Source organism: Fusarium coffeatum (genome assembly GCF_003316985.1).
Source record: "Fusarium coffeatum strain FIESC_28 chromosome Unknown BRIP53273_contig_132, whole genome shotgun sequence".
Lineage (NCBI taxonomy): Eukaryota > Fungi > Ascomycota > Sordariomycetes > Hypocreales > Nectriaceae > Fusarium > Fusarium coffeatum.
In genome coordinates, this window is record NW_022157925.1 from 76127 (window position 1) to 100094 (window position 23968).

The window sequence follows — 23968 nt, forward strand, 5'->3', positions numbered from 1 at the left end:
GATGCACATGGATCTAGGCTCCGATATGAGCCAAAAGATCTGACACAGCATTACGAAGTTTATGTTTCCGTCGTCTACCTGGGGTTTTCTTCACTCCAAGGCATTTTTCACGCATTCACGATAGAGGGTCATGTTATCGCCGTTCACATAGACAAAAGTGGATTTCTCGGTTCTCTGGTGACGAATCGCTCGCTGGTCCCCGTTGGGAATGGGGACTGGAGGGAGAGCGATGAGCGCACCCGGAGGGAACAAAGCATAATGGTCAACAGGACGGTTACGTCTGTTTATTAGCAGATCGGAGAGCACGAGCGTTGCCGCGCGACGCCCATAGGTTATGGAATTTGGTTTGGGCGGCACGGCATGGAAAGGAACATAAAAGCTCTTGCTCTTTGCAAGTTAGGAGGAACATGGACACGATGAAGGCTTTGACTCATGGAATAATGACTGGGTCATGAGGCTTCTGAAGACGGGGCCATGATGCTTCCCGTAGTAGAACAGATAACCTGACTGGACTGAGGAGTCCTAAATAAAAAAACGCCTTGATTTATATTGTTTTCTTGATACTTGTGATGACTTGCATGTCTTTGAAGCTTGACGGATACTAGCAAGAACGCATAGTCTTCCATTCTTGAAAATGAACGTGTCAACTGTGGACGGGAAGTAGTGTCGGGTCGAACCGTCCGGAGACAGGGTCCAGATAAAGAGGCCGACTAGGCCAAGCCCAGCTTCTTGGACATATCTGAAATGAATGTAACCTGTAGAAAAAGACACAGAATTCAAAGGACAAAGAATTAGAGAAAAGGGAGAGATCGCTGACATACTCGAGGTTCTTAAAATGAATAGCCCTTTACATACTACACACCTTCGCTTGAAAGGCTGTTGATCTTTCGTGCTGAGTGCAGTAGGCAGTCATGATGCCATAGGAGGACGCAGCCCGCTTCCAATGCTGTGAAGCTCAGCGCAGCCCATCTGGAGCTTTCCCCACATTCATTCCACCTCAAGTCTCGCCTGAGCACCCTTCCTCAATTCTTTCCATCTAAACTTGAGATCTTGTGCTTTCTATCTCAACTTCAACTCTGCCCGGCGCAGAACTTGCATCTATATGGATTATATTGCATAGATATTAACCATCCCGATTCCGAACCATCCGCCGACCGAAATTTGAATAAGCGACAGTCAAAGGCTAGCGACAATGGGTGTCTTCGACAGCCTCGATGCTGGTATCACCAGCATGTTTGGTCAGTGGAATGGCTACTCGACCGGTCTAGTGACTCTGCTGCTTGTTGTTGTCACATACCGTATCGTTTCAAGCCGCGATCCTGACGTGCATCCAATGCTTCTTGCTCGCCAAGCTGTCCCGTCGTCAGTTCGAAATGAAGGCGAGAGTCCCGTATACCGATCCCAGGCTGCTCCCCACGGCATGCCGCTCAATACTGGTCTCAATGTGAAGGATCCTGGCGCTTCTAAGTGGTCTCGTGGTCGTAACGGTGACTTGAGGGATGTCTGGAGGAAGGCCGCGGAGGTTGGTGAGAATGGCGCCAAGGGACGAGTCCTGACTGTTCTCGGTTCGCAGAACGTCGTAGACCATAAACTCGGTATGGTACCCATATGTTCTATAATACAGTGTCGCTAACATACTTAGATGACATTACCCGCCAGATCAACCTGATCGGTCAGCACATTGCTGAGGCTGGCGGTATCAGAGTCGCCATCTACTTGCCAAACTCCATTGAACTCCTTGTAACGCTTTTCGCCTGCAGCTTCTATCCAAACCTAACGACAGTCCTGATCCCTTTTGATGTCTCAAACGAAGAGCTGGTCTCTATGCTTCGTCGTTCTGCTGCCGATACGATGGTTACTGCTCCTGGCGCATTTCCTTTTGACGCTGTTGTTCAGGCCTACCCATCTCTTCGACAGCTCATCTGGGTTACAGACGAAGGAAGCAACCACATGGACTGGAACGAGGTTCCTGAGGGCACTGGCGGCAATATCAATGTTGCTACTTGGCAGGATATCCTCCGAGAATCTCCCGCGCATGCCGGCAGCGAGCTCCCTGCTACTGACCCCGAGAAGACTCCCTCCGATGTCGTTACTTTTTGGCAGACTGAGGCCGGTGAGGTCGAAGAGATGGTGCGCTTCAGTCAGGCCAACCTTGTCTCGGCTATTTCAGCTCAACTCGCAGCTATCCCAACCAAAGAGCGCATTAACCCGTCCGATCTATTTCTGCCAGCTGATTCTCTCACCAACGTTTACACTCTAGTGCACACATTGGGCGCTCTCTACTCGAATGCCTCTATCGCTCTAAACTCGGTTGCCGGGAAGTCACCAGACTTGGTTCTCGCAACTCAAGGTGTTGCTCCTACAGTTCTGGTAGCTAGCCCCGAGACGCTCCTCAAGACTCACCGAGAGTCAACCTCTAGACTTGGCTCCGCCTTGGCCAACGTCTCACATGTTATGTCTACTCGATCCCTGGCCCTGGAAGGTGTTCACTCTACATCCAACCTCTTCTCTGGTTTCTCTGGCGCGTCCCCGTCGCTTGGCACGACTCCAGGCAAGCTCCGCCTGGTGTTGGTGGCCGAGCGTGCTGGTGCTGACACTCCTCTCCTGTCTGCGAACGTTCTGTCTGACCTGCGCATATTCACGGGTGCAAGGGTTGTGTACGCTCTGACAGCGGCCAAGGTTGCAGGTGCTATTAGCCAGACTGCTTTCTACGACTACCGACTTCCCACCGATGCCAAGACGCACTTTGGGCCTCCGCTAACCAGTGTGGAGGTTTTCCTGAAGGACAGTGGTGTCCACAAGACTACTGATGACAAGATTGAGGGTCAGGTACGTAATTTCTCGGAACACTGATTCATTCATTTGAGACGGTGCACTAATATTATACAGATTGTGGTCAAAGGACCTAGTGTTGCAGGAGGAGAGGTCAACGTTGGCGTTGCCGGAAAGATTCGACATGATAACACTCTAGCTTATGCTTGAATGGGGGTTTCTCAATACTGACCGGGGCGGCTGGTGGAGGATGCGATGGGTTGGGGAAGGTAAATAGATCTCCATGGATATGTTGATGACAAAAGCCAAGTTATCAAGGTCCAGGGTTTTATTTATTTGGCACGCCTCCCTCAAATTTAGATATCCAGTAGTCCAACATTCCAGCATGCAGTCACAACTCTTCATATTTTCTTATTCGCAGTGAAGCAAGCAATAAACTTGTTCATAGAATGTGGTTTTCCTAGGGAATTACCAGCCTCGATAAAGTATTTGTCCCCCTATTTAAGCGGACAACTAATAGCACTGATACATGCTTCATGCTGATAGAGGATTGCAACTCGCTGCAATCTCATGCCGTTCAATTTCGGTTTCCAGTAAAAGTGAACCAAGGTCACACGACCAGTCGTAGAAATTGGACATATGTTACCCTATACCATCAGGACCTATTCCAAGGGGGCCAGATCTTAGTCGACGAATCAAGGGTCTTCTCCAATAATGACGTCGAATAGCACGGACTTGGGCTGAAATGACAGCTGCACCGTAGTAAGAAGAGCAGATCATAATATTTCCGCCCATCGTTTATCCATTAATCAGGTCGAAAGGAATGCACGAGACCGAAAGTGCAAGCTCCTTTGGACACTACCTCGAGACAATGGGGTCTCTTAGTCTGGGTACTTATGTAGGAGAAACACAAACAGAAACAGAAACCGTCTGTAACTAAACATTCCGAGTGGAGGTGGTCTCGGATGCAGAAGTTCCACGTGGAATCGGCCGAGATGGTTGCACCGAACACAGTTTTTAGCGTTGCAGATGGAGGACGATGCTACGTTAATTAATCAATACTCCAGTATAGAACGGGCTAACGGTCTTTAGACATTGATAGATCAGTTGAATTTTCCCGCAAATAAGCTTTCCTGACTGAGTCAAAAGAGTATAGCATGTTTCTAGGGGAAAAAAAGAAGAAGAAGAAAAGAGCAATACCAGGAGCATAGTCTAGTCGCCCCGTCCATAGTCAAAAGTGAAAGGCCCCTGTAGATAGACCCCTGACCCCTGCATTCTTTGTCCCTAATCTGGAACCGAGATGTGAGATGGAGACACTCGATTGGTTATACCCGGGTTTGGTTAGTTTGCTTCTGCTTAAGGGTCTACAGAGAAAGAGCCGGATAAATGCCAATGCTAATACTGAAGAATAAAAATTTAACAAGATGAAGTGAAAAATAAACAAGATCCCATGCATGCTTAGAATTGCTTGATAACTAACAATATTAGCATCTACCGGGACAAAACTAAAAAAGGGGGAAACAACGGAGCCGATATCTCCATCAAGAGTCCAGACTTGACTAGTTTTGATGCAGCTAATCTTAAGGGTCCATTGACGACATCCAAGCTTTTTTTTCTTCTTCTTTTACGCTGCTGCCAATGTGTTTGTGTTGGCTGCCGGCTGAAATAGCGCCCGGCTGGCGCTTTTGGCAGAATTAGTGACACACAATATCCAGATCCAAGAAATGCGATATTTGAGGAGAGGGCATATTCAGAGTCTGATATAGGGGATCGTCTGATTCTCATAGCGAGCTCGATATATGGACAGTTCAGCTACTAACTTCCCAGCGAGACTTCCACTTGTCAATGTCCGTCTTTGTAAAGTTATCAATCCATTGCCGTTAGATTAATAGGTAGATAGTAGATAACTTAACGCCCAAACAGATATGCAAAGGTCTGATAAATCAATCAATAATTTCATCACTTCTAGTCTTTGAGCCGACGATCCCCAGGTAAGGTACTACCTAGTATACCTAGTATGGCAGGCACTCGGTAGACTGCTCCTTCTGTATCTCGGGGTCCTCGGTCATCCATGGTGGGTTGGATCCGATCCAATGCCAAGAACAACCACACCACCTATAGTCGGAAGTAGGCTTACCCCTTCCCTTCCATCTCTTAGGTCTCCCTAGGGCCATTTCTCACTTAGTACTGTACTGCACTCACTCAACTTTGTTTACATCTTCTCGACTCGACAACCACTTTCATTCACTACAATGGACTCAGGATAAAGGGGAACAAACATCAATCACACATGCGGCCGTTGTCTCTCCGTCTCCCTTTCCCCCCACCACTCGACCCCTTTTGGTGACGCTGTTGCTCACCCCAGCAGCCCCGCGTGTGTAGTGTACAGTACTAAGGCACCCAAAAGCGAATCAACTAAACCACCAAGCCTTCGCCTCGAATTCTCCTATTATTCATTTTCAACACAGGCGACTTCGCATGTCGCAAACCGCCGTCACTGTCGCGTCACCCCACGCAAAGGAATCTCGCATACGCTCGAATAGCCCAATGAGCCAGAATGGCAGCACGGCGGCAGCCAAACCCCCCGCGGGTCAAAATGCAACCGCCCGTGCAGGAATAAAGAAGATATCAAGGCTTTTTGCCTTTACACGACTTGGTCGCGGCCGTCCAGAAAGCCCCCATGGCCATATCCAAACCGAAGACCCTGCCTCCACGAGAGAAAGCTCGCCCGATGTTCACCAACTTACATCTCGACGGCGCCGCGGCGCAGGACCAGAACCGAGGAAGCCTGCGAGGAACGGTCTTAGTCGCCTTGTCGCCGACCAAGAAAACCAGGCCTGCGCTATTTGTGCGACAATCGACTTTCCTGCCCTGCTCAATTGGCGTCCCGGCCAACCGCGACCTTGGATTCCTCTGGCTCACACACTAGCTGAATTATCTGCTTGTCCATACTGTATTTTCTTCCAAGCATTGGTTGGCGCCGAACCGGATACCACGCGCAAGTTCACACCCTATCTACGGATTCGCCAAGCATTTGAGCGCCTCGGAGTTGGGGAGAAGCACGAGCTTGGTGGTGCTGTATTGTTTGAGGTCACTACCAAGAGCAAGGTGCTACCGTGGGGCTATATTGTACGACTGGTCGAGGGCGAGGATGACATGGTTGGATACAAGGAAGCTACGCCGATGATCCGAGGTCGCGTGATACCCCCCAAGCTCGATACTGCGTTACCTCGGATTTGGATCGACCATTGTATGACGAATCATAAAAAGACAGCATGCGCTTCACAAGGGCCACCGATTCGAGGTCTTAAGCTTGTGGACTGCCGAAATAACCAGGTGGTGTTTGTGGACGATCTCAATGCGGAGACAATCGAGTATGTCACGCTAAGTTATGTGCGAGGTACCCCAACAGACGATGAATGGGACCATAAAGGACTGCCTGAAGTGCTGCCTCCGCTACTCACGGATGCTATAGCTGTGACCAAGTCTCTTGGATTCCGTTACCTCTGGATCGACCGCTTCTGCTTCCCTCAGTTCAGTGCAGCTGAAAGACGACGACAGTTGGAAAAGATGGGAGAAATCTATGCACGCTCTGCGCTTACTATCATTGTTGCAGCTGGCCAGGGCGTACAGGATGGTATTCCTGGCATCAGTGTGTCTCGTGAGGAGCAACTATCCCTGCAAACGGAAGCTGGCTGTTTCACGACATCGCTTACGAGACCAGACGTAGAAGTCGCCAACTCAAAATGGGCATCTCGTGGTTGGACATATCAAGAGGGTCTCATGGCACGTCGTCGCTTGGTCTTCACCCCATCGCAGATCTACTTCCAGTGCCAGACCTTCCATTGCCATGAATCGATCTCTTTTCCCCTGAAGACAAATCCAACCCTCAACCTCGGTCGTGTTTTTGCGAAAGATGCTATTGGCCGTTCGAGCACTTACAAGAATATCGCTAGCGGCTATTTCAGCCGTGATTTCACCATTCCAGAAGATCGTTTGGACGCTTTCAGAGGCATCGCGGACCATTATTCTCAGTTGGATGATCCCCTTGACAGCGTTCTTGGTCTTCCTCTGTATCATACCAAGGACTTCAAAAACCTACCGAATCCCAACCGGACAGACCGCCTTGCCGTTGGCCTCGGTTGGTACTACGACCCTCCAGGCGATGCCAATATATCAACACACCCTATGCAGCGTCAAGGCCCGTTCCCCTCATGGACCTGGCTTGGTTGGAAGCTTCGTCCAGAGTATACTGGCTATGGTCCTAACCTAAACTTTTACCAAATTGGTGAAGAAACACCCCTTATTGACAACGTCTCATCCGTACCTAATATGACCATCTCCCTGGGCTTCAAGGATAACAAGGTTCTCGACTGGGAAACACAGGGTGAAGAGATTGACGCCCGCACCACACCTATCTCCTTTCTGCGTCTCACGACATATTGTTTTGAAATCCACCTCACCGTGCCTCCTCCTCCACCCGACACCCCAACTTCCACATCTTTCGATACTCCGAGAACCACACTCACGTCGCCCGACCTCCTCGACGATATGCACCCTTCTGTTGCAGCTCTCCTTTTCCGTGCTGCGCAGCCCTCTCCTGATTCTCCCGAATCAACTTCACAACCCCCACCTGGCGAGCATCAACTCATCGGTTGCTTCATTTCTGGACGCGACTGGAAGATAGATGAGTCCTACGAGTCTGCAAACATCCTGATATGTGGTCGTCGAAACTGGGACGCTGATGATGTGCTTGTCCGCCTGGGTACTCTCGAACTTGGTACTGGTGGCCTCTTAGGCGTTGATGAAGACACAGCTGTCGTCAAGGGGGCGATGAACAACGATAGACGGTTGGATGTGCAGCTGAAAGAGCTTGATATATACTAATACCTTGATATATGCCTGATATTGAATATGATATCGTTCATTTCATAGCAGTTTTGTTTGAAATGGCACTGTGAGTTAGCTGCAAAGGCACAGACGGCATGATATCATATATATACATATAATAACTGTCTTAGACAATACGGAAAAGGAGAAAAGAAGATGGACAAATGTATGAATGGTTGCACGGTCGGAAAGGGGTGTTTATTGGATACCTGTTTATCAAGATACCATCGCATGCGTACTTGGGGGATAAAGCATAGCAATTATTTATGATTAATATTCTATTTTGTTTGGAATAACTCTTATTGGGTAAAGGCTTGCCATAGATAGACACTGAGATCCATTTTTCTTCACTGCTTCAAGACTGGGTATCTATGTTCTCATCGTGTTTGTAGTATGCCTTGAGACGCTCACACACCCATATCCTGAATCGCCCTCTTCGTTAGATCGTCCTGCACCCAACCCACGATTCGGTTACCGACATCGCCAACCAACTTCTCGTAATGCGGCCCTGAGAAGAACAGGCCGCAATGTGCACCAACCTCATCCACGTCGGCCATGTATATATCGACCCATGTGGGGTCCTCAACCCTGCCGCCTTTAGTAGGCAAGTTGCAAAACTTGCGCAGCTTTCGTGGCTTGTTATTGCGGGCCTCCGCGACAGCTTCGGCTTCTGCTGTTCGTTGGCTTTCTTCTTCCTCTACTTTGAACTGCTGATAATCTTCATCGTCTTCTAGCTCCTTCTGAGCCTGCTTCTCGCGTTCAGAAGCCCGGCGCTGCTGCTCCTTCTCAGCCTCTTTCTCTTTCCGCTGAGACTCCTTCAATGCTTCCTTCTCTTGCCGAGCAGCTTCCTTGATTGCCTTTTCTGACTCCTTCTGGATACGCTTCTGCCGCTTCTCGACAAGCTTCTCACGCTCTTTTACGGCTTTGGCGTGGTCTTTAACGGCGTTCTCGTGGGCACGACGGAGACGCTTAACCTCGCGCTCGACTTGCTTGCGCTCATCCTTGTCGGTATATACACTCGGATCAGGGAGTTCAGGGGCTGTAGGGGCGTCAGGCAGAGGAGGAAGATCAGCATCTACTTTCTGGGGTTCTGCATTATTTGATTCTACAGAAGCAATAGGATTTTGATCTTGAGTTGTAGCAGCAGTTTCTTGAGGTGGGGGAGAAGCGATGTCCTCCTCGATAGGGGTTGGCTCTATGCTGTGCATTGACAGTCGATTCATGTCAGAGGCAACTGATTCGTCTTCGCCAAACGAATTGCGCTTGATTGTAGTATCTGATGCCCGGGCGTTCAAAGTCTGAGCATCTGCATCAAGTAATGTTTTATGATCTCTCGAGTTGCCCATCGTATCACGATGTTCTAAAGTGATGCTCGGCATCGGGCTGGCGTCCCTGGCGTTCACCTTATTTGGCGAAAATTCTGACTCCACAGACGAAGAGGATGCCGAGCTTTGCGGCCGATCAAGGCTTGCTTCAAGAGAATTTGTGTTCTCTTTTTCGACTGAAGGGCTGCCCACCTTGGGGGTCCCTTTTGGTGTTTTAGGGCGCCCTGTACATAGAGTGTAATAGTTGACAAATCGTACCCTGGCCATGCGTCGTGACGATGCTGGCTTTATGTCTCCTGACTGAAGATCATCAATGTCCTCAAGAGCACGAATATTGCGGTATCGTGCTTCAAGTCCTGCAGGATCAGCAAGACAGCTACCAAACTCAAGGTATGAGAAGATATGTCTGGCAGCAGCTTGGATGAGATTCTCGTTACGATACTTGTTGGCGAAATGGACCATCCTTTGAACAAAGGGACGTTCTTGCAGGGCCGAATCGTTGAAGAACGGTTGGTTGAAGAAGGGCTGGTTTTGGAGAGGATCTCGTGGAGGCCGAGATGAGGATGCTACTGAGGGAAGGCTGGTTGATGACCCGAGACCAGAGCTCTGAGAGTTGATCAGTTGTAGCGAGGAGACACTGGGGTCTGCTAGGCTTAAGGTCTCGGGGCTGTAAGGAGGCGCACCACTGGCACTCTCTTGACTGTCATCCTGGGGTGGTGTAGGTGCTGGCTTGAATAAGCTCGATATACCAGACACAACGATGCCTGGATGGAGGCCGATGAACGGGCAATCCAGAGATACATGGCCAATGATTCTGTGCTTCAAAGGGTAAGCGCCTTGCGGATCTGGGTTGGGCTGTTGTTGAGATTTAGCAAAATTCATGTAGAATGAGTTGAATATGTTAATACCATAAGGACAATATCAGCAGCCAAGATACCGCCCATAGAGTGCCCAACTAGAATGACGTCCGTGGTGGGCGACTCATGAGGACGAAGCCACTCACTGAAGTTATCTCGAGCAACGTCTACAGAACGATAAGTCTTGTAGCGTGGATAAATCTTGGAGTGAATAACATGGGAGTCGGCAAGAAGATTGGCCAAGAGGGCATGGACATGAGCAGGGAATGATCGAAATGACTGGTCATTACCCAGGAATCCATGAATATAAATGATAAGCAGTTTTCGACGACCCAGAAAATCACCGTTGGGTGTGTAGTTGTTGTCTAGAGAGTCATCTGGGAGGAGAGATTGAGTAGAGGAAGATCTTGGATCTGGGCCCAGCCATGGTCCTGAAGCTGAAGCTGATGGTCTCTGCATGTAAGGTCCTGAGGAAGACGATGGGAGTGAAGGTTGAGGAGGGGATTGATATGTAGCTGGAACAGAAGAGTTGATTGGCTTGCGTGGTGGTATTGGAGGCATTTCTGAGTAGGCTGGTGGGGGTGATGAAGGAGGTGATGAGTCCATGGATGGCTACGGTTGGTAGAGAGAATGATGAGATAAAGTAAACTTCAGTCAGTGAATGAATGAACGTAGTCGTTGATAGTGACGTGGATGTTGATGTTACTGTTGACGTTGAATGAGGTGACAAGATGTAGTGGAGGCCTGATATCTGATAGCGAGTGATAGTGAAGAACAAAACGTGGGGTAGTTTCTTGGACCCTGAAGAGAGGCTGTGCCGCTACGTTGTTACAGTAGGTAAACCTACAGCTGATTTTACTGGATAGGGATGGGAATGTTTGTTAGTGAGTATCTGAAACGCGTAATCTGATAGAGGCAAGTGCCTTTCTGTTTTGGTGCTGCCAACTTTGGCCGTGATGTACCAACTTTTTTTTATCTGTATTTCAAGTGGGATTACATAGATGTTGATCTATACGCGTATAGCGTAACTATCTAACCTACATACGTCTTCAATCATCCAAGTGTTTGAGCAACCTCTCTCTACCTATGGCTTATATCAACTAACGAAAGGCAACACCTGCCTGTCAATGACTGTGTCGTATGTTTTTCACAACTCAATCGTAGGCAAACCTGAATATAAACCGACATGTATCTATTAGGAGCACTACAGGTTAGGCTATTTGGTAAGGGTTGGTTCCAGATGGTGTGAATTGTCTATAGAAAAGAGGACCCTGTTCTTTCAAATAGCATAGACAAGTTGCATTCATGAGGAGGAACCTTGAAGGTCATGTTCTGGATCCAGGTCTAGAGACAGCCCACAAAGGCATGAAACGGAATGTGGGATTGCATCGTCGCAGGCTGTAGCTGTATCTGTATCTGTATCTGCGACACTCAAACGGAGCCCACCTAAACATTCAATGAGATGAGTGAGTCTATAGCAAACTGACTAACAAACAATAGTCTGTACGCGATTTGATGTTAGCGGCAGCTTAACCTGTACCCATACACACCTAAGTACGTATGTGTAGCCCCGATGGATGACCGAGTACGTAGTCGTTGCTCCAGGTATAGAGAGTACAGAGTAGACTCTTATTATAAAGGAAGAGGACAGGCATAAGCAATGACCCGCTGTCGCAGGGCACTCAGGTCGTCACGGACCAAGCATGTCATGTCATGGCATGGTACGGAATGAATCCATACGTATGAAGCGAGTAGGCCCAGACCCAGGTCCAGGGTCAGGCCGGGACCTGGACTCTTCAGTTCATATGTATTTTTGGCATCTTTTCTTAATAGCTGGGTTGTCTTGGAAATTCGATCATCTTTAATTGGACACAGTGACATGCCAGGAAAGGGAGAGACAAAAGAGAGAAAGACGTCAGTCAGATAATGAGCGAGATGAGGCTCTTTGAGTCCAAAACATTTTCTGTGCCTGGCAGCAGGTTTTTGATGTTACTTTGAGTTTGATTGTCGGGTATTTTAATGACGATCTGTCTAACCAGGCATGGAGAGTATCGATGCTGATCAATGACTTTGAAATTCAATTGATGCAGAATTGACAGTTGTTGAAGAGAAGATGACCATCAGGAACAGATACATGATATGTAGCACCTGACCCCTTTACTGTTCAACAGGGACATGGCGGCAAAACTCCAAATTGTGAACGTGACCTCTATAATCAGGGGAACTATCGTCAACAACAGAATGACTGACCATAATAGCAGAGTACTAAGGTAAAGAAAGAAATGCCAAGCTTTGAATCGAATCTCAAATATTAGCCCCGATTCGTCGTCAAGACTTGTCTGTCTTCCGTGACACGCGTGTAATTTCCCCCGATTGCGTTGCTTCACCCACTTTCGTCTAGCACAGTAACAATGGCAACGGGAATGAATGGATGCTATACGAAAAGGATGACCCCTGGAACCTCACCTGTACTGTAATGGATAGCTAGAACTGGAGCTGGAGCTGGCATTGACCACCGTTTTCCCCTACTAGTGAGCGGCTATTTCGGTCATAGCAGCACGTAAAGGGCAGCTTATTATAATAGCAACCAACACTATACTATAAAGTGAAAGGACCGAGAACATGGGGGATTCTTTTTTACCAGTGCTTGTTCCTTTGTTCCGTTGGTTGTAATCGACTATTGGATGAATATAATGATAGCGTTGAGGACTAGCTTATAGCTAAAAAGGGGGGACATTGCAGATGATATTTGGGCGACTGTTTGTCGCTTAGTCTCGTGATTTGAGCTGTGCCCTTGAAAGAAGAAAAAAGCAAAAAAGATCCATCATCAAGAGAGGGGAAGAAGATGGGCAGTTGCAGCTGCAGTTGCAGGCTGCAAGGTACACTGACTGACCCTGGTCTTTATGTGCAGTTGTGGCTCATGTGGGACCAAAGAGTACTAGGTAACTATTACTGCACGTCCTGTGTGTATCGTATAGCTTAGTGAATGTTTCCTGGTAACGATGCGCATTGCTTTTTCAGAGGACAATTGTTTAAGCGCGACTTTGACAGACAAAGCAAATCAAATCAAGTCTTGTCCCACGTAGCACGACAGTTATAGGATCCTCTAGGGGGATGATCGATCTGAGAGAGATCGTTGGTCAGAGACAGATTTAGAATTACACCAACCAGAGGTCGGAATAACACTGCACCTGTGTTCAGCAGCAGCCTCATCAACTAATACTCTCCGAATCATGTTTCTTGTCGTATTCCGTGGAGACTGGCCAAGAAATGAATGGATACCCCCCCATGTCCTTATGTCGTACGTTTGCTTACCTATGATTGGTCTCTTGATTAAACCTCATCTCAAGCGAGATTATCTCCATCTCGGGCCCTCTGATCCATCACCGTTAGTCCCATCCCATAACCGCGCATCGTCTACTGTGCTATGTACTACCTAGTTGAACCCAGGCATGATCGCCGAACAGAGAGGGAAACGCTCGTGAGGAATAGGCATAGCTTCAGGAACGAAAAGACCAGGACCCTTGCTGATCCATGCGCAACCAGTAACTTACAGCACAGCAGGTATTACAGCAGGAAACAGGTACCTCCTACTACCCAGGTATGGATGCACGACCTCTGAAAGGGTCACCATCACCACTATAGACATAGGGGAGGGAGGTTCTTTTGGCAGCCCGTGGAGGTATAGTATAGGCGCCTTCCGCTTTGTCTCTCGTTTCCTGCCTCTTGTCTTTCTTTTTGCTCCGTCCGCTTCTTGGCCTTTTCCCTCTCTTTACTGTGCTGTGCTATTCGTGACCAGACCAACCCTAATACTCTCATTTTATTCTTTTGCTTCTAATCACTCATTCATTCTCTCTTTACTTTCTGTCGGCTTCAATTTTCTTTTTGTTTCTCTGTTATTCCCTTCCTTTTTTGAGACGACCTTGGACGAACATAATTACACGACTTTGACGACGACAACAACAACAAGAACAGCAATAGCAATAACATCAATTAGCGCTTCCTATTTGTGTTATCGTCGATAATTGTAATTACGGAAAGCTGAGAAGGAAAACAAGACAAGAGAGGGAACCAAACAGAAAACTAGAGAGTGGACAAGAGGACGAATGCAAGGAAACACCACGCAATACAGCAATCATCAACCACGATAGCCCTGTCGCTCATTAATTCTTGGACTTCGCAACCAAACCAAACCAAACCAAACCAATCAACCAACCGAGATTGACGTCGACGGACCGATATTGGAAACAACTGTCTTTTTGCCGCCGTGCGAAACAACTCAATCCCAAAGGACCTGCAGGACTGAACAAAGAACGGACAACCGAAAAGAAGTGCAAGGGGCGGAATATCCTCGAAAAACACCCATTTTTGGACAGCGTTCCATCCTTTGTTATCTGTCTCCGCTCACAGCAGTCCATTTCTTTGTCTGTTTTGTGAGTGTTGGTCAGTCATCAGTGCCTTTTTTTGTCCTCTTTGTTGAGCCTATCTTCTCTCTCCTGGGATCTGATGGACCATGTGCTTTTGTTGAACCAACAGCAGCAGCAATTGGCATCCGATTTGATCTTTACACTCCTTTCACTTCCCGTGTTGTGCCCGTCATTCTGGAAGACATCCATCTCAAAAGGCAGTGAGTGGAGTGGAGCGAGAATACGAACAGCCCAGACTAGCACACATCCACAGTGGACAATTGGCAAAGACATTCTTCTCGAAAAAACAACCCAACACTTGCACTAGCAAACTCGATCGCTGCATCGGGGATCTTCTCTTTTCTCCTCGTCCCAGAGAAGGAACACCAACACCTGGGGACCACTCAGCGCACTTCGTGTTGTTATTTTAGGGTACCCGTTTCTGAAACCGGCTGGTGCTGGTGCACGTCCCCTGCGTTAGTCGGCTAGGCTGTACTGCATCCACTAAAAATACAGCACTCAATAGTTGAGCAAATCAGTCCATCATCGCCACGTCCCCCCCAATTCCCATTCCCCATTCCCGACCAAACGGGCCACGTCCGCCCAGGCCACGACGCATCCTATTAATGACTTACTCATCCAGCGGGTCTTCACTCGTTCAGGCCCTGGATATGGATATGGCATTGGATATCGATCAGGATAAGGATTCCTCCTCATCCAACAGAAATAGGGATGCCCATGTCGATCAATTGCCATCAACATCAACCCTGGCTCCCTCAAATTCACCTTCCTTTTCTTCCTCGGATCTGTCCGAGCTGCAATCAATTCATCACGCTCGCTCAGCTTCGCATCATCATAACCACAACCACAAGCACCACTCTCGTTCCACCAAATCCGACAAATCCATCACTCACAATATTCTTCATCGTGCTCATCTTCACTTGCATCGATTCGGAACTGTTGATGAAAAAACCAGCGACGAACCAGCCGACCACAGTCATTCCCAGCTCCACAACACCGGCCACCATTCCCATCACTCGCACCAGCGTCTGCACCGAAGCGTCTCGCCATCCAACCTCCGTCAGCGCGCTGCCCAGCCCGACAACGCTCACTCGCACGCCGATCCCAATGACCTAAAACCTCGCGCTGAGCAGGACCTTTTCACCCAGGTTGTCCAGACTGTGTCGGTTGTCCAGGTTGTTGACGCAGCCGGCTCACCTATCGAAGTTCAAACCCACTACGCACCACCTGCTACCGTCGTCGTGGATTCTGCCACGGGCGTCACCGTCGCCGCCATTTCTGACCCGGAGCCCAACATTTCCGTGGCGGCCGCGGCGTCGGATCCAGCTCCAGCTGCAAGCTATAATGCCCCGTCACCTCCTGCTGCCGCTCCGACCGCCGTGGAAACACCAGGGTTGACCAATCCATTACCCTCCGTGCAAATTCCAGATGCAACCGTTTCCGATTCAGTGCCAGAACCTGTCAACGACACGACGTTGCTTCCGACCGCCGACCTGCCATCCGACCCGGTCCCCCCAACCAACCCCGTGACCACTACAGACCCTGACGTTGCGAGTCAAGAAACAACGTCACCAGCTGCGCCCACTACCGCTGTCGACACAACGGCCTCGGATGTTAGTGGGTCAGAAACTCTCGTAACCACCGGTACGAATATTTGCCCCTCCTATTTATAGCTTGAGTTCGTAACCATGTGCTGACTGACATCTTTATGTTAGATGACCTAAGTGCCACGACTACCGATGAACCAACTCAAATAGAGACCACATCCGACTTTACATCGGAAGCAACACAGGTCACCGAAGAGACTTCAGAGGCAACTGCTGAAGCCACCACGGATGCGACTCAATCTGAATCCAACCCTCCAACCACCACAACAACACCGACTACAACAGACACAGCTACACGAGCTCGCAGTTCTTCCACTGTCGTAGTGGTATCATCCACCTTTGTCACATCTTCCGTCAACCCCACGCTCTCAACACAGAACTACTCAGATTCCGTCTACTCGAGCATATCGGCAGAAGAAACTTGGTCCTCAGGGTACTGGGGGGAAGACGACAGCGAAGGAGGAGTTGGAGGAGCTGGCGGCGCAACAGCAGACGGCCAACCACCGGCACCAACGAACTCGTCGAGTGCCAATGACACCGATACTGGCACCCTTTCGCCCCAGCAAAAGCAAGTGATTGGTGGCGTTGTGGGTAGCGTTGCGGGTGTGGCGTTCTTGGCGTTCTTGGTCCTGTTTGCTCTCAGGTACAAGAAGAAGCACCCTGGAGGTGGTATCCTCGGAGGAAACCAATCTGGGTCTCGATCAATCGCTGGCCCCATGTCTGGCCCTGACGGTGGATCAATGGCAGAGCGCTCCAGCGCATCTGCTGCTGTGTCCACCGTACTTGCGGGACTGATAGGCAGGAAACAACAACAAACACCCGAACCCGAACCCGTTAGTGAGCGAGGATTCTACCGCGTCTCAGGAAAGAAGCTGCCCTCCGTCCTTCAAGTGGGCGGAGATGGTTACTCTGATCCTCGAACTGGACCTCCTCCTCCTAGCAGTCGAGCAAATCGAGAAAGCGTCATGAGCGGCACCTCTGACTACTGGAGAGGTTCCATGGCATGGGATCCCAGACAGCAAGATTCACATCATCTCGCTCTTGGAACACCGATGCGGCCAATAAGTGGCGTGCCTGTCATCCGATCGGGTCCGGCACGTACACCGGTCACAGAGTCAAATCCTTTCACTGATCCTCCAAGGCCGAAACCCGATGGGGATGGCCTTGGAGGCTCAACGGGTGGAGGATCCGTCGCTTCTCGTGATGGGTCGTTTGGCTCGCCATCTAGATTCCAGGAAAGGATCTGATCGATCCTGCTTGCTTTTTCGCTTTGCTTTGTCATTTCTAGATACCTGAGCGTTCTGTTCATTGTTTCGTCACGACCACCTCGCCATGCTCTTGTAGTACCGCCATTGGTGCTATACTCACCAGCTATATATACGACTGCTGTTGGTCATTGCATTTCTTTCCATTTCTCTCGATCGTCGTCACATATAGGAGTGACGCGAGAAGCATTTTGTTCGGCGTTCAAATGTGGTCATCATCGGATCACTGGGATCTCTTGGGAAGCACAAAAGCCTGAAGATATGGGACATTAGAATTGTTGCGAAAAGGATAAAGATGAGAGGTTACTATCACAAAAAGGAGGAAGCTGGGCTAATTGATTCGAAACACATACTTTTCTCTGCGACGCTTGACGATCCATTCCCTTCTTGACTCTCATTAAAGACGCGCGTTTATTTCTTCTTACATTTTTCACTTTCGACTTCACAACCTGTACTGGGGAAGGGGTAGCGGAGGACTTGGTCCCGTGGAGGGATGTGCAAGATTAGCAAGCAGATATATCTAGTTACGACTACGATTGACTGACTGAACTTTTCGTTTGTTGTACTCCTGATGGCCAAGTCTTTTGCTACCCAAGGACTGGTAAGGTGTCAGCCCTTTTGATGAGACTTGCAGGCAGCAAGTCAGGGGATGAGAGGTCTGGTTTACTGTATATATTATAGCAAGCTCGCCACACACGCACGATTTGTGCAGGAGCGAGAACAAACAAGATACCAAGGCCTAGAAGGTTCTTTTGAACATGATGATCCCAGAAACCTCCTTGTGATGTATCAGTTGATATAGATGTTTGAGTCTTATTAGGCTTTCGGTGCGCGATCGGGTACAAGACCATCAAACACTACACGAGGCGGATCCGAAACAACAAGAGACAAGGAACAAGGGACCCTGAAAAAGAATAAGAATAAGCGAGAGTCTACAGATGAGGGAGGAAACACGGCAATTACGATTTCTATGGATCCCATCTGTTATAACGCTGCGGATATGATGGTAATTGCTTATTCGACCCCATCTGTGCTTGATGTACGGACAGGAATAAGGTTATAAAAGTTGTAGAGTTTAGGTCATGTTGAGTCCCCTATTCTTTTTAGACCATGGGTAGTTAATTGTCACGCTAAACTTAGTATAAATCTGACAGAGTTTAGAACGCTGAGAAGAGGCTCTAGAATAGAATTAGGCGGCTGCTGATCTTACGGAAACCATCCCCGCGGCGGTTACTTTCTTCAGCACTAGTTGATAATGTATGTATTGTTGGTTCTGTTGGTCAAGTTACACTCAGCTTGATGCCATGTGTTGAGTGTCTCAGGATGCACAGCCCCCTCCCCTCAGGTTCGGATGAAGCGACGTATTCGGGACGGGGCCTGCCAAGTATTGTACTGTATGTACCTAGGTGAAGTAAAGAAGGCTATCATTGGGCGTTTAGAGGGATTGAAAGCCAGAACGGTTGGTTGGTTGGGTTGTCGATCGGTTGGCTGCGGGTACTAAATTTTCCCAGTAGTGAGGTTCCAACGGTTTGTCAATGTCTGTGTGTTTTAAGTCTGAGACACGTCATCAGGGGAAACGATGATTCTTTTCTCTTTCCAGACTTTGAAGTTGTACATCTTTTGTCTTGTCTCGTCTTGCCTTGTAGGGACGCGCAACGTGGTCAATGTCTGTGTGATGGATGACCTGCGTTGAATTGGTGAGGCTGGACTCGGTCTAGGACTTGAGGAGAAAGCCTACGGATATAACAGGAAGCTCTCCTCTGTCATGTCGACCCAGCCTCCTTAGCCTCGGATACACACTCTGGCAGAGGCTAGCCTATGCTCTTTGCGGCCATTTGAAGAAAGGGCTAATTTAGTGACGGATGTGTCCCTGCAGAACCCGAAATGTGCGTAGAACCTGCAGCATCTTCCCTGCCAGCGAGAGAAAAATATCATCTTGTAACAGCATGTGGAGTATTGACCGAATGACTGACAAAAGATTATCTATCCTCGCCCTGAAGTGATCGAGTCAGTACTACGCACATACCAGGATTGGAGAATTTGATAAGCACGTTTAGAGGCATCCCCTACTGTACATACTGGGTTTTGACCTTGTACTGTGGTATATAAGGATGGATGATGCAGGCTGGATGCCGGTATTCAGGGGTCCTTTGACGATCATCTGTCCGTATGTATTTCACATTTGGACCTTGTTTGAACGTCCATCGCTTTGAGTCATGATAAGGGTATAGTACCAACTGAAGAGGATATCTTGATGGGTGATGTCCAGTTCGCTAGATAATGCGATTGGTTGGTGTCAAAGAAGATAGAGTTAGCTGCTAGGTTTGGCACATATTGATGTCGTTTAAGATTAGGTGCCTTGGGCAGGTAGGTATCCAAGCCTTCCTTCCTTCCTTACCTCCATACTCCATAGGCAAGTACCTAGACTGGACTGGACTGCCGGGCACTTGCCTCTAAGGGGATGCACTCACTTTCTCTCTCTGGTCTTTCCCTGATTCGAAACAAATACCCGCGCATTAAGTCCTGGGCTTCCCTGCGACTTGTCTCGTCTCACCGATCCTAAGTGAGGTAAGCAAGGTACCATGAGACTGAGTTTGTTACCTGACAGAGAGCTGGAGACGTGTATGGACGGATACAAGACTTGCCGGTTTATGCCTTTTTCTGTTTGAAAGATTTCTAATAATCTTTATCTGTTTTATCTTCTTCAACACCAAGACGACACATCGCGACTTTTCTTTTTTTCTCTCTTCTTTCCTCACTCTCATTAATTAATCTTCGACTTTCTTTAATACTCACGCTATAAAATACTCACCTATACCTAGTCCACTCCACTACTACGCTAGGTAAACGCTACCCAAGCACAAGCCTGCAGAACGAACGGTACTTATTAGTACTCTCTCTACTTGTCCGCCAAGAAGCCCTCTTGTCACACCAAAGCAAAACTCCGCCACCCCACTCAATTCCCCGTCAAGAGAAGAGAAGAGCCCCCGAGTCTGACAGTGAGTGAAGAAACTTGAGTGGCTGTCATAGAATCGCGGTCCAGTCTAGGCCATTTATTAGTCGCCTGGTCCTTGGCCTGCCTGGTCCTGATCCTAGACTACTGTCTCCTGTCGCCCTTGTCTCCTTGTCTGGCTCGGTTCGTTTAGCTAACCTAACCGTCAGGTTAGTCCTCGGCAGCGCAGCCGCTTGTACAGTACAGTCAGTATTGTATCATAACTTTAAGCGATCCCGTCGACTCCGATCTGCGATTTACCCCAAACTCGACCTTCCTTCGCCTGCTCTCTCCACACAGCACAGCACGACACAGCTACAAAGCTACAAACCTTCTTTGCGCATCGCTTCAAATATACACTCTTCATGATCTGCTTATAAATAATTAATTCACACCAAATCCTCGAGCCTCGAGCGCCTGTATACTCTCGTGTCGCAAGTCGACGGACGGACGCTTTCTTGCCGCAGATTGATTCACGAGCACGCCGCTCGCGCCGCTTTGCGAACCTCGATCGACAACCACTTTACTCGACTCGACTTTAACATACTCTATTATACTCTAATCAGCGAATCCTTCCGCTGTCACCTCCAACAAGATGGATCATATGGCCTTTCAGGTCTCGGGCATGGCCCCTCCCATCATGAACCAACCGCCACAGGTCTTTGGTAGCTACGATGGCATACCGCAATTGCCCCCCGAAATTGCTGCTCAAATGTTCAACGACTCGGCTATGATGCTCGAAGATGCCAACGATCCAAAAAGAAGGAGAATTGCCAGGGTATGAATGAACCTCGAAAACGGACGCAGGCTCAAGACTCAGAGTGCTGATTGGGAAATTTCACAGGCATGCGATATGTGTCGCAAGAAGAAAATCAAGTGTGACGGCAAGATGCCTTCTTGTACGCACTGCATTAATTACAAGACCGAGTGTGTCTTTACTCAAGTCGAGAAAAAGCGCGCTCCTCCAAAAGGGTATGCTACTCAAGTCTACCAGCTGCCATAGCCATTGCTTACAAATTCAAAGTGCAAAGTATATTGAGGGTCTTGAGAACCGTTTGAATCGCATGGAACACCTTTTGAGGCTCTCTGGTACGTGAGGCACTCACACAGCTCTTGATTTGTAACGAAAACTGACATGCCATGCAGGCCTCCTCGACGAGGATGATGATGATCTTGGCGCTTTGGAGAAGAGGTTAATGGAACGACAGGAAAAGTCGAGACAAGCGTCAATGGCTGTTGGATCTGGACCAAACTCACCATCCCACTCTATATCTATTCCTTCGGCCGCAGACGGCACTGTAATGACCCCTCAGAGCTCACTGACATCACCCAACTCTATTGCCAAGGATGAGAAGCGCAAGTCAGCCACACCAGCTCCTTCGAACGCCCCATCAACAGCGCCAGCACCAAATGCAAATGGAGACGAAGCACAGCCTGAAGAGCCGGAAGAAGTTGAGGCTTTGTCAGAGATGATGTGCTCTCTAGTAACAAATAATTATGGAGAGACTAGATATATTGGTAAGCTACCAACCTGCAACGTATCAGGTGCCCTTTACTAACCTGTGACAGGCTCATCTTCCGGTTTCTCTATTTTCTCGCCCAAGGGAGTCTCGTGGGTGAACTCAAAGACTGGCGATGACTCTTTCCAACGAACTATATCGGACATTTCTGTCGACGACCACAAGTGGACTAACTGGAAACCTGAAGTCTTTGGCGATCTCTTCCAGCGACCTATCTTCCGCCCACTGCCTCCCAAGCCCGAGGCCCTGTCTCTGCTCCAGGATTACTTTGACAACTTTAATTGCATCTTCCCTCTGTTTCATCAGCCAACCTTCATGCACCTGGTACAGATGCAGTATTCGGCTGAGCCCTACCAGGGATCTGGATGGTGGGCAAGTCTCAACTGTGCGCTCGCTATCGCCCACCGCTTGCGCGTCATGAGCAATCTCGTTCCACAAGATGAGGATGAGAAGGCATGGGGCTATCTGAAGAACGCCATCGGTGTTTTCCCAGAGCTGACTATGCGAAACACCGACTTGTTAAGTGTCCAGGCTCTCCTTGGTATGGCCCTGTTCTTGCAGGGGACACCCAACCCTCAGCCCACGTTTTTGCTCGTTTCAGCGGCGATGCGTCTCGCACAGAGCATTGGTCTTCATAAGCGCGGTACCGGATTTAACCTCAATCCTATCGAAATTGAGCAACGTAAGAGAGTCTTTTGGATCGCTTACATGCTTGACAAAGACCTCTGTCTCCGCGCTGGCCGTCCACCGGCTCAGGATGATGATGATATGAATGTCGAGCTTCCAGATGCTGATCCAGCAGACAACATCGGTAACATTCCACTAGCTGATGGCAAGGGCAAAATGAACCTCTTCCGCGTCATGTGTGAATTCGCTACTATCGAAAGCGAGGTCTACAAGAGGTTATATTCTGTTCAGGCTACCAAGCAATCCGATGGCGAACTTCTCAACACCATTGGCGAACTGGACCAGAAGCTGGAAGAGTGGAAGGACAGTATTCCCATTGATTATCGCCCTGAGCATGACATCAATGCCTCGCACACTCCTCTGATCCTCCATGTTGTTATGTTGCACCTCACGTACTACAACTGCCTCACGACCATTCATCGCATGTCTGTTCATCACGGTTACTGGACTAGCCGACTGGCCAATTATGCCATTCAGGGTCTAAACGCTCGACCTCTTAACCCGCGTGTCTTTTCCTCAGCAGCACTTTGCACGGCCGCAGCGCGAGCGTCTGTCTCTCTGCTGAAGTATGTGCCTCAGGGCGATTTTGCTTGTGTCTGGTAAGTCTTCAAGTCGGGATCATCCCCACAGATTACTAACGTAAATGATTAGGATGATTCTTTACTTCCCTGTCTCTGCACTCGTAACATTGTTTGGAAATATTCTCCAGAATCCTCTGGACCCACGCGCCAAGTCAGATACTCGACTTATGAATATTGTCGTCACCTTCCTCTCTATGCTCGGACAAGAAGCTGAACAGGGTGGTGTGCACCGAATGCTCGGTATTTGTGCCGAATTCGAACGTATAGCCAAAGCTGTTATCGACAAGGCCGAAAAGGAGCAGTCTTCTAGGCGCAAGCGTAAGAACCAAGACTCTGCAAGCAAAACATCCACCAACGCCGGTGCGTCCTCAGTCCGACAACATGCTACCAAAGAGTCGGTAAGGTCTGCTTCTGTGTCTTCCACTGCACCCAGAAGATCTTCCCAAGCCCAGCTATCACCACCCTCAAACGGTGATTCGATGGGATCGTTTCCTATAAGCACGCCGATGAACGATCCTTCTCCATCGGCAATGTCAGCTGGTTGGCCGCAAGAGTTCCCGGTACCGCAACCTAATCAAAATGGCGACTTTGATTCATCAATGAACTATGGTGAAGGTAGTATGAACTCTCCGCAAATGCCGGTATCAGCATTCCAACAGCCACTCCTTCCACAAGATCTCTTCTCCTTGCCTATGACATTGGATTGGAGCTGGGCTGAGATGACCACTGGCGCGTACCCAACTGTCGAGAATGGTAATTTTGGGGGGGATCAAGTATAATATCAACCTTGGGGACGACGGTTCAGTCTATGTATGGCAGGTTGTTTGACAGCATGCTTGGGAGATTTAGAGAAGGGCGGGCGGATGTAATGAGATATGCGCTACGATATACAGGACTCAGAGAGAAGAGAAAACAGAGTGGGCTCCTTTTCAAGTATTTAGATTTTATTTGTTTTGAGCATTTTAGCGCTAGTTTTGTATCATAGTATAGTTACGGCGACCGAACTATGACTTCTGACCTCCCCCGGATGCCCATCCTAAACCCC

At 48.8% G+C, this 23968-nt stretch overlaps 5 protein-coding genes across 5 annotated transcripts; 4 read left to right on the forward strand and 1 right to left on the reverse strand.

Annotated features, from left to right (window-relative positions):
* Nucleotides 1-1192: 1192 nt before the first annotated feature.
* Nucleotides 1193-2982, forward strand: FIESC28_06090 (uncharacterized protein; the record flags this gene model as incomplete). Its single annotated transcript, XM_031160235.1, has 3 exons — nt 1193-1595; nt 1643-2829; nt 2890-2982. 3 exons carry the CDS (start codon nt 1193-1195, stop codon nt 2980-2982), a joined length of 1683 nt encoding a protein of 560 aa, XP_031015654.1.
* Nucleotides 2983-5250: 2268 nt separating this feature from the next.
* Nucleotides 5251-7659, forward strand: FIESC28_06091 (uncharacterized protein; the record flags this gene model as incomplete). Its single annotated transcript, XM_031160236.1, has 1 exon — nt 5251-7659. One exon carries the CDS (start codon nt 5251-5253, stop codon nt 7657-7659), a length of 2409 nt encoding a protein of 802 aa, XP_031015655.1.
* A 410-nt stretch (nt 7660-8069) lies between these two features.
* FIESC28_06092 (uncharacterized protein) lies at nt 8070-10405 on the reverse strand (the record flags this gene model as incomplete). Its single annotated transcript, XM_031160237.1, has 2 exons — nt 8070-9842; nt 9896-10405. The coding sequence occupies 2 exons, from the start codon at nt 10403-10405 to the stop codon at nt 8070-8072; spliced, it is 2283 nt and encodes a 760-aa protein (XP_031015656.1).
* Nucleotides 10406-14876: 4471 nt separating this feature from the next.
* Nucleotides 14877-17125, forward strand: FIESC28_06093 (uncharacterized protein; the record flags this gene model as incomplete). The annotated part of the gene is made up of 2 exons (XM_031160238.1): nt 14877-15915; nt 15987-17125. The coding sequence occupies 2 exons, from the start codon at nt 14877-14879 to the stop codon at nt 17123-17125; spliced, it is 2178 nt and encodes a 725-aa protein (XP_031015657.1).
* A 3605-nt stretch (nt 17126-20730) lies between these two features.
* Nucleotides 20731-23702, forward strand: FIESC28_06094 (uncharacterized protein; the record flags this gene model as incomplete). Its single annotated transcript, XM_031160239.1, has 6 exons — nt 20731-20913; nt 20980-21107; nt 21160-21224; nt 21282-21653; nt 21705-22941; nt 22994-23702. The coding sequence occupies 6 exons, from the start codon at nt 20731-20733 to the stop codon at nt 23700-23702; spliced, it is 2694 nt and encodes an 897-aa protein (XP_031015658.1).
* Nucleotides 23703-23968: the final 266 nt, after the last annotated feature.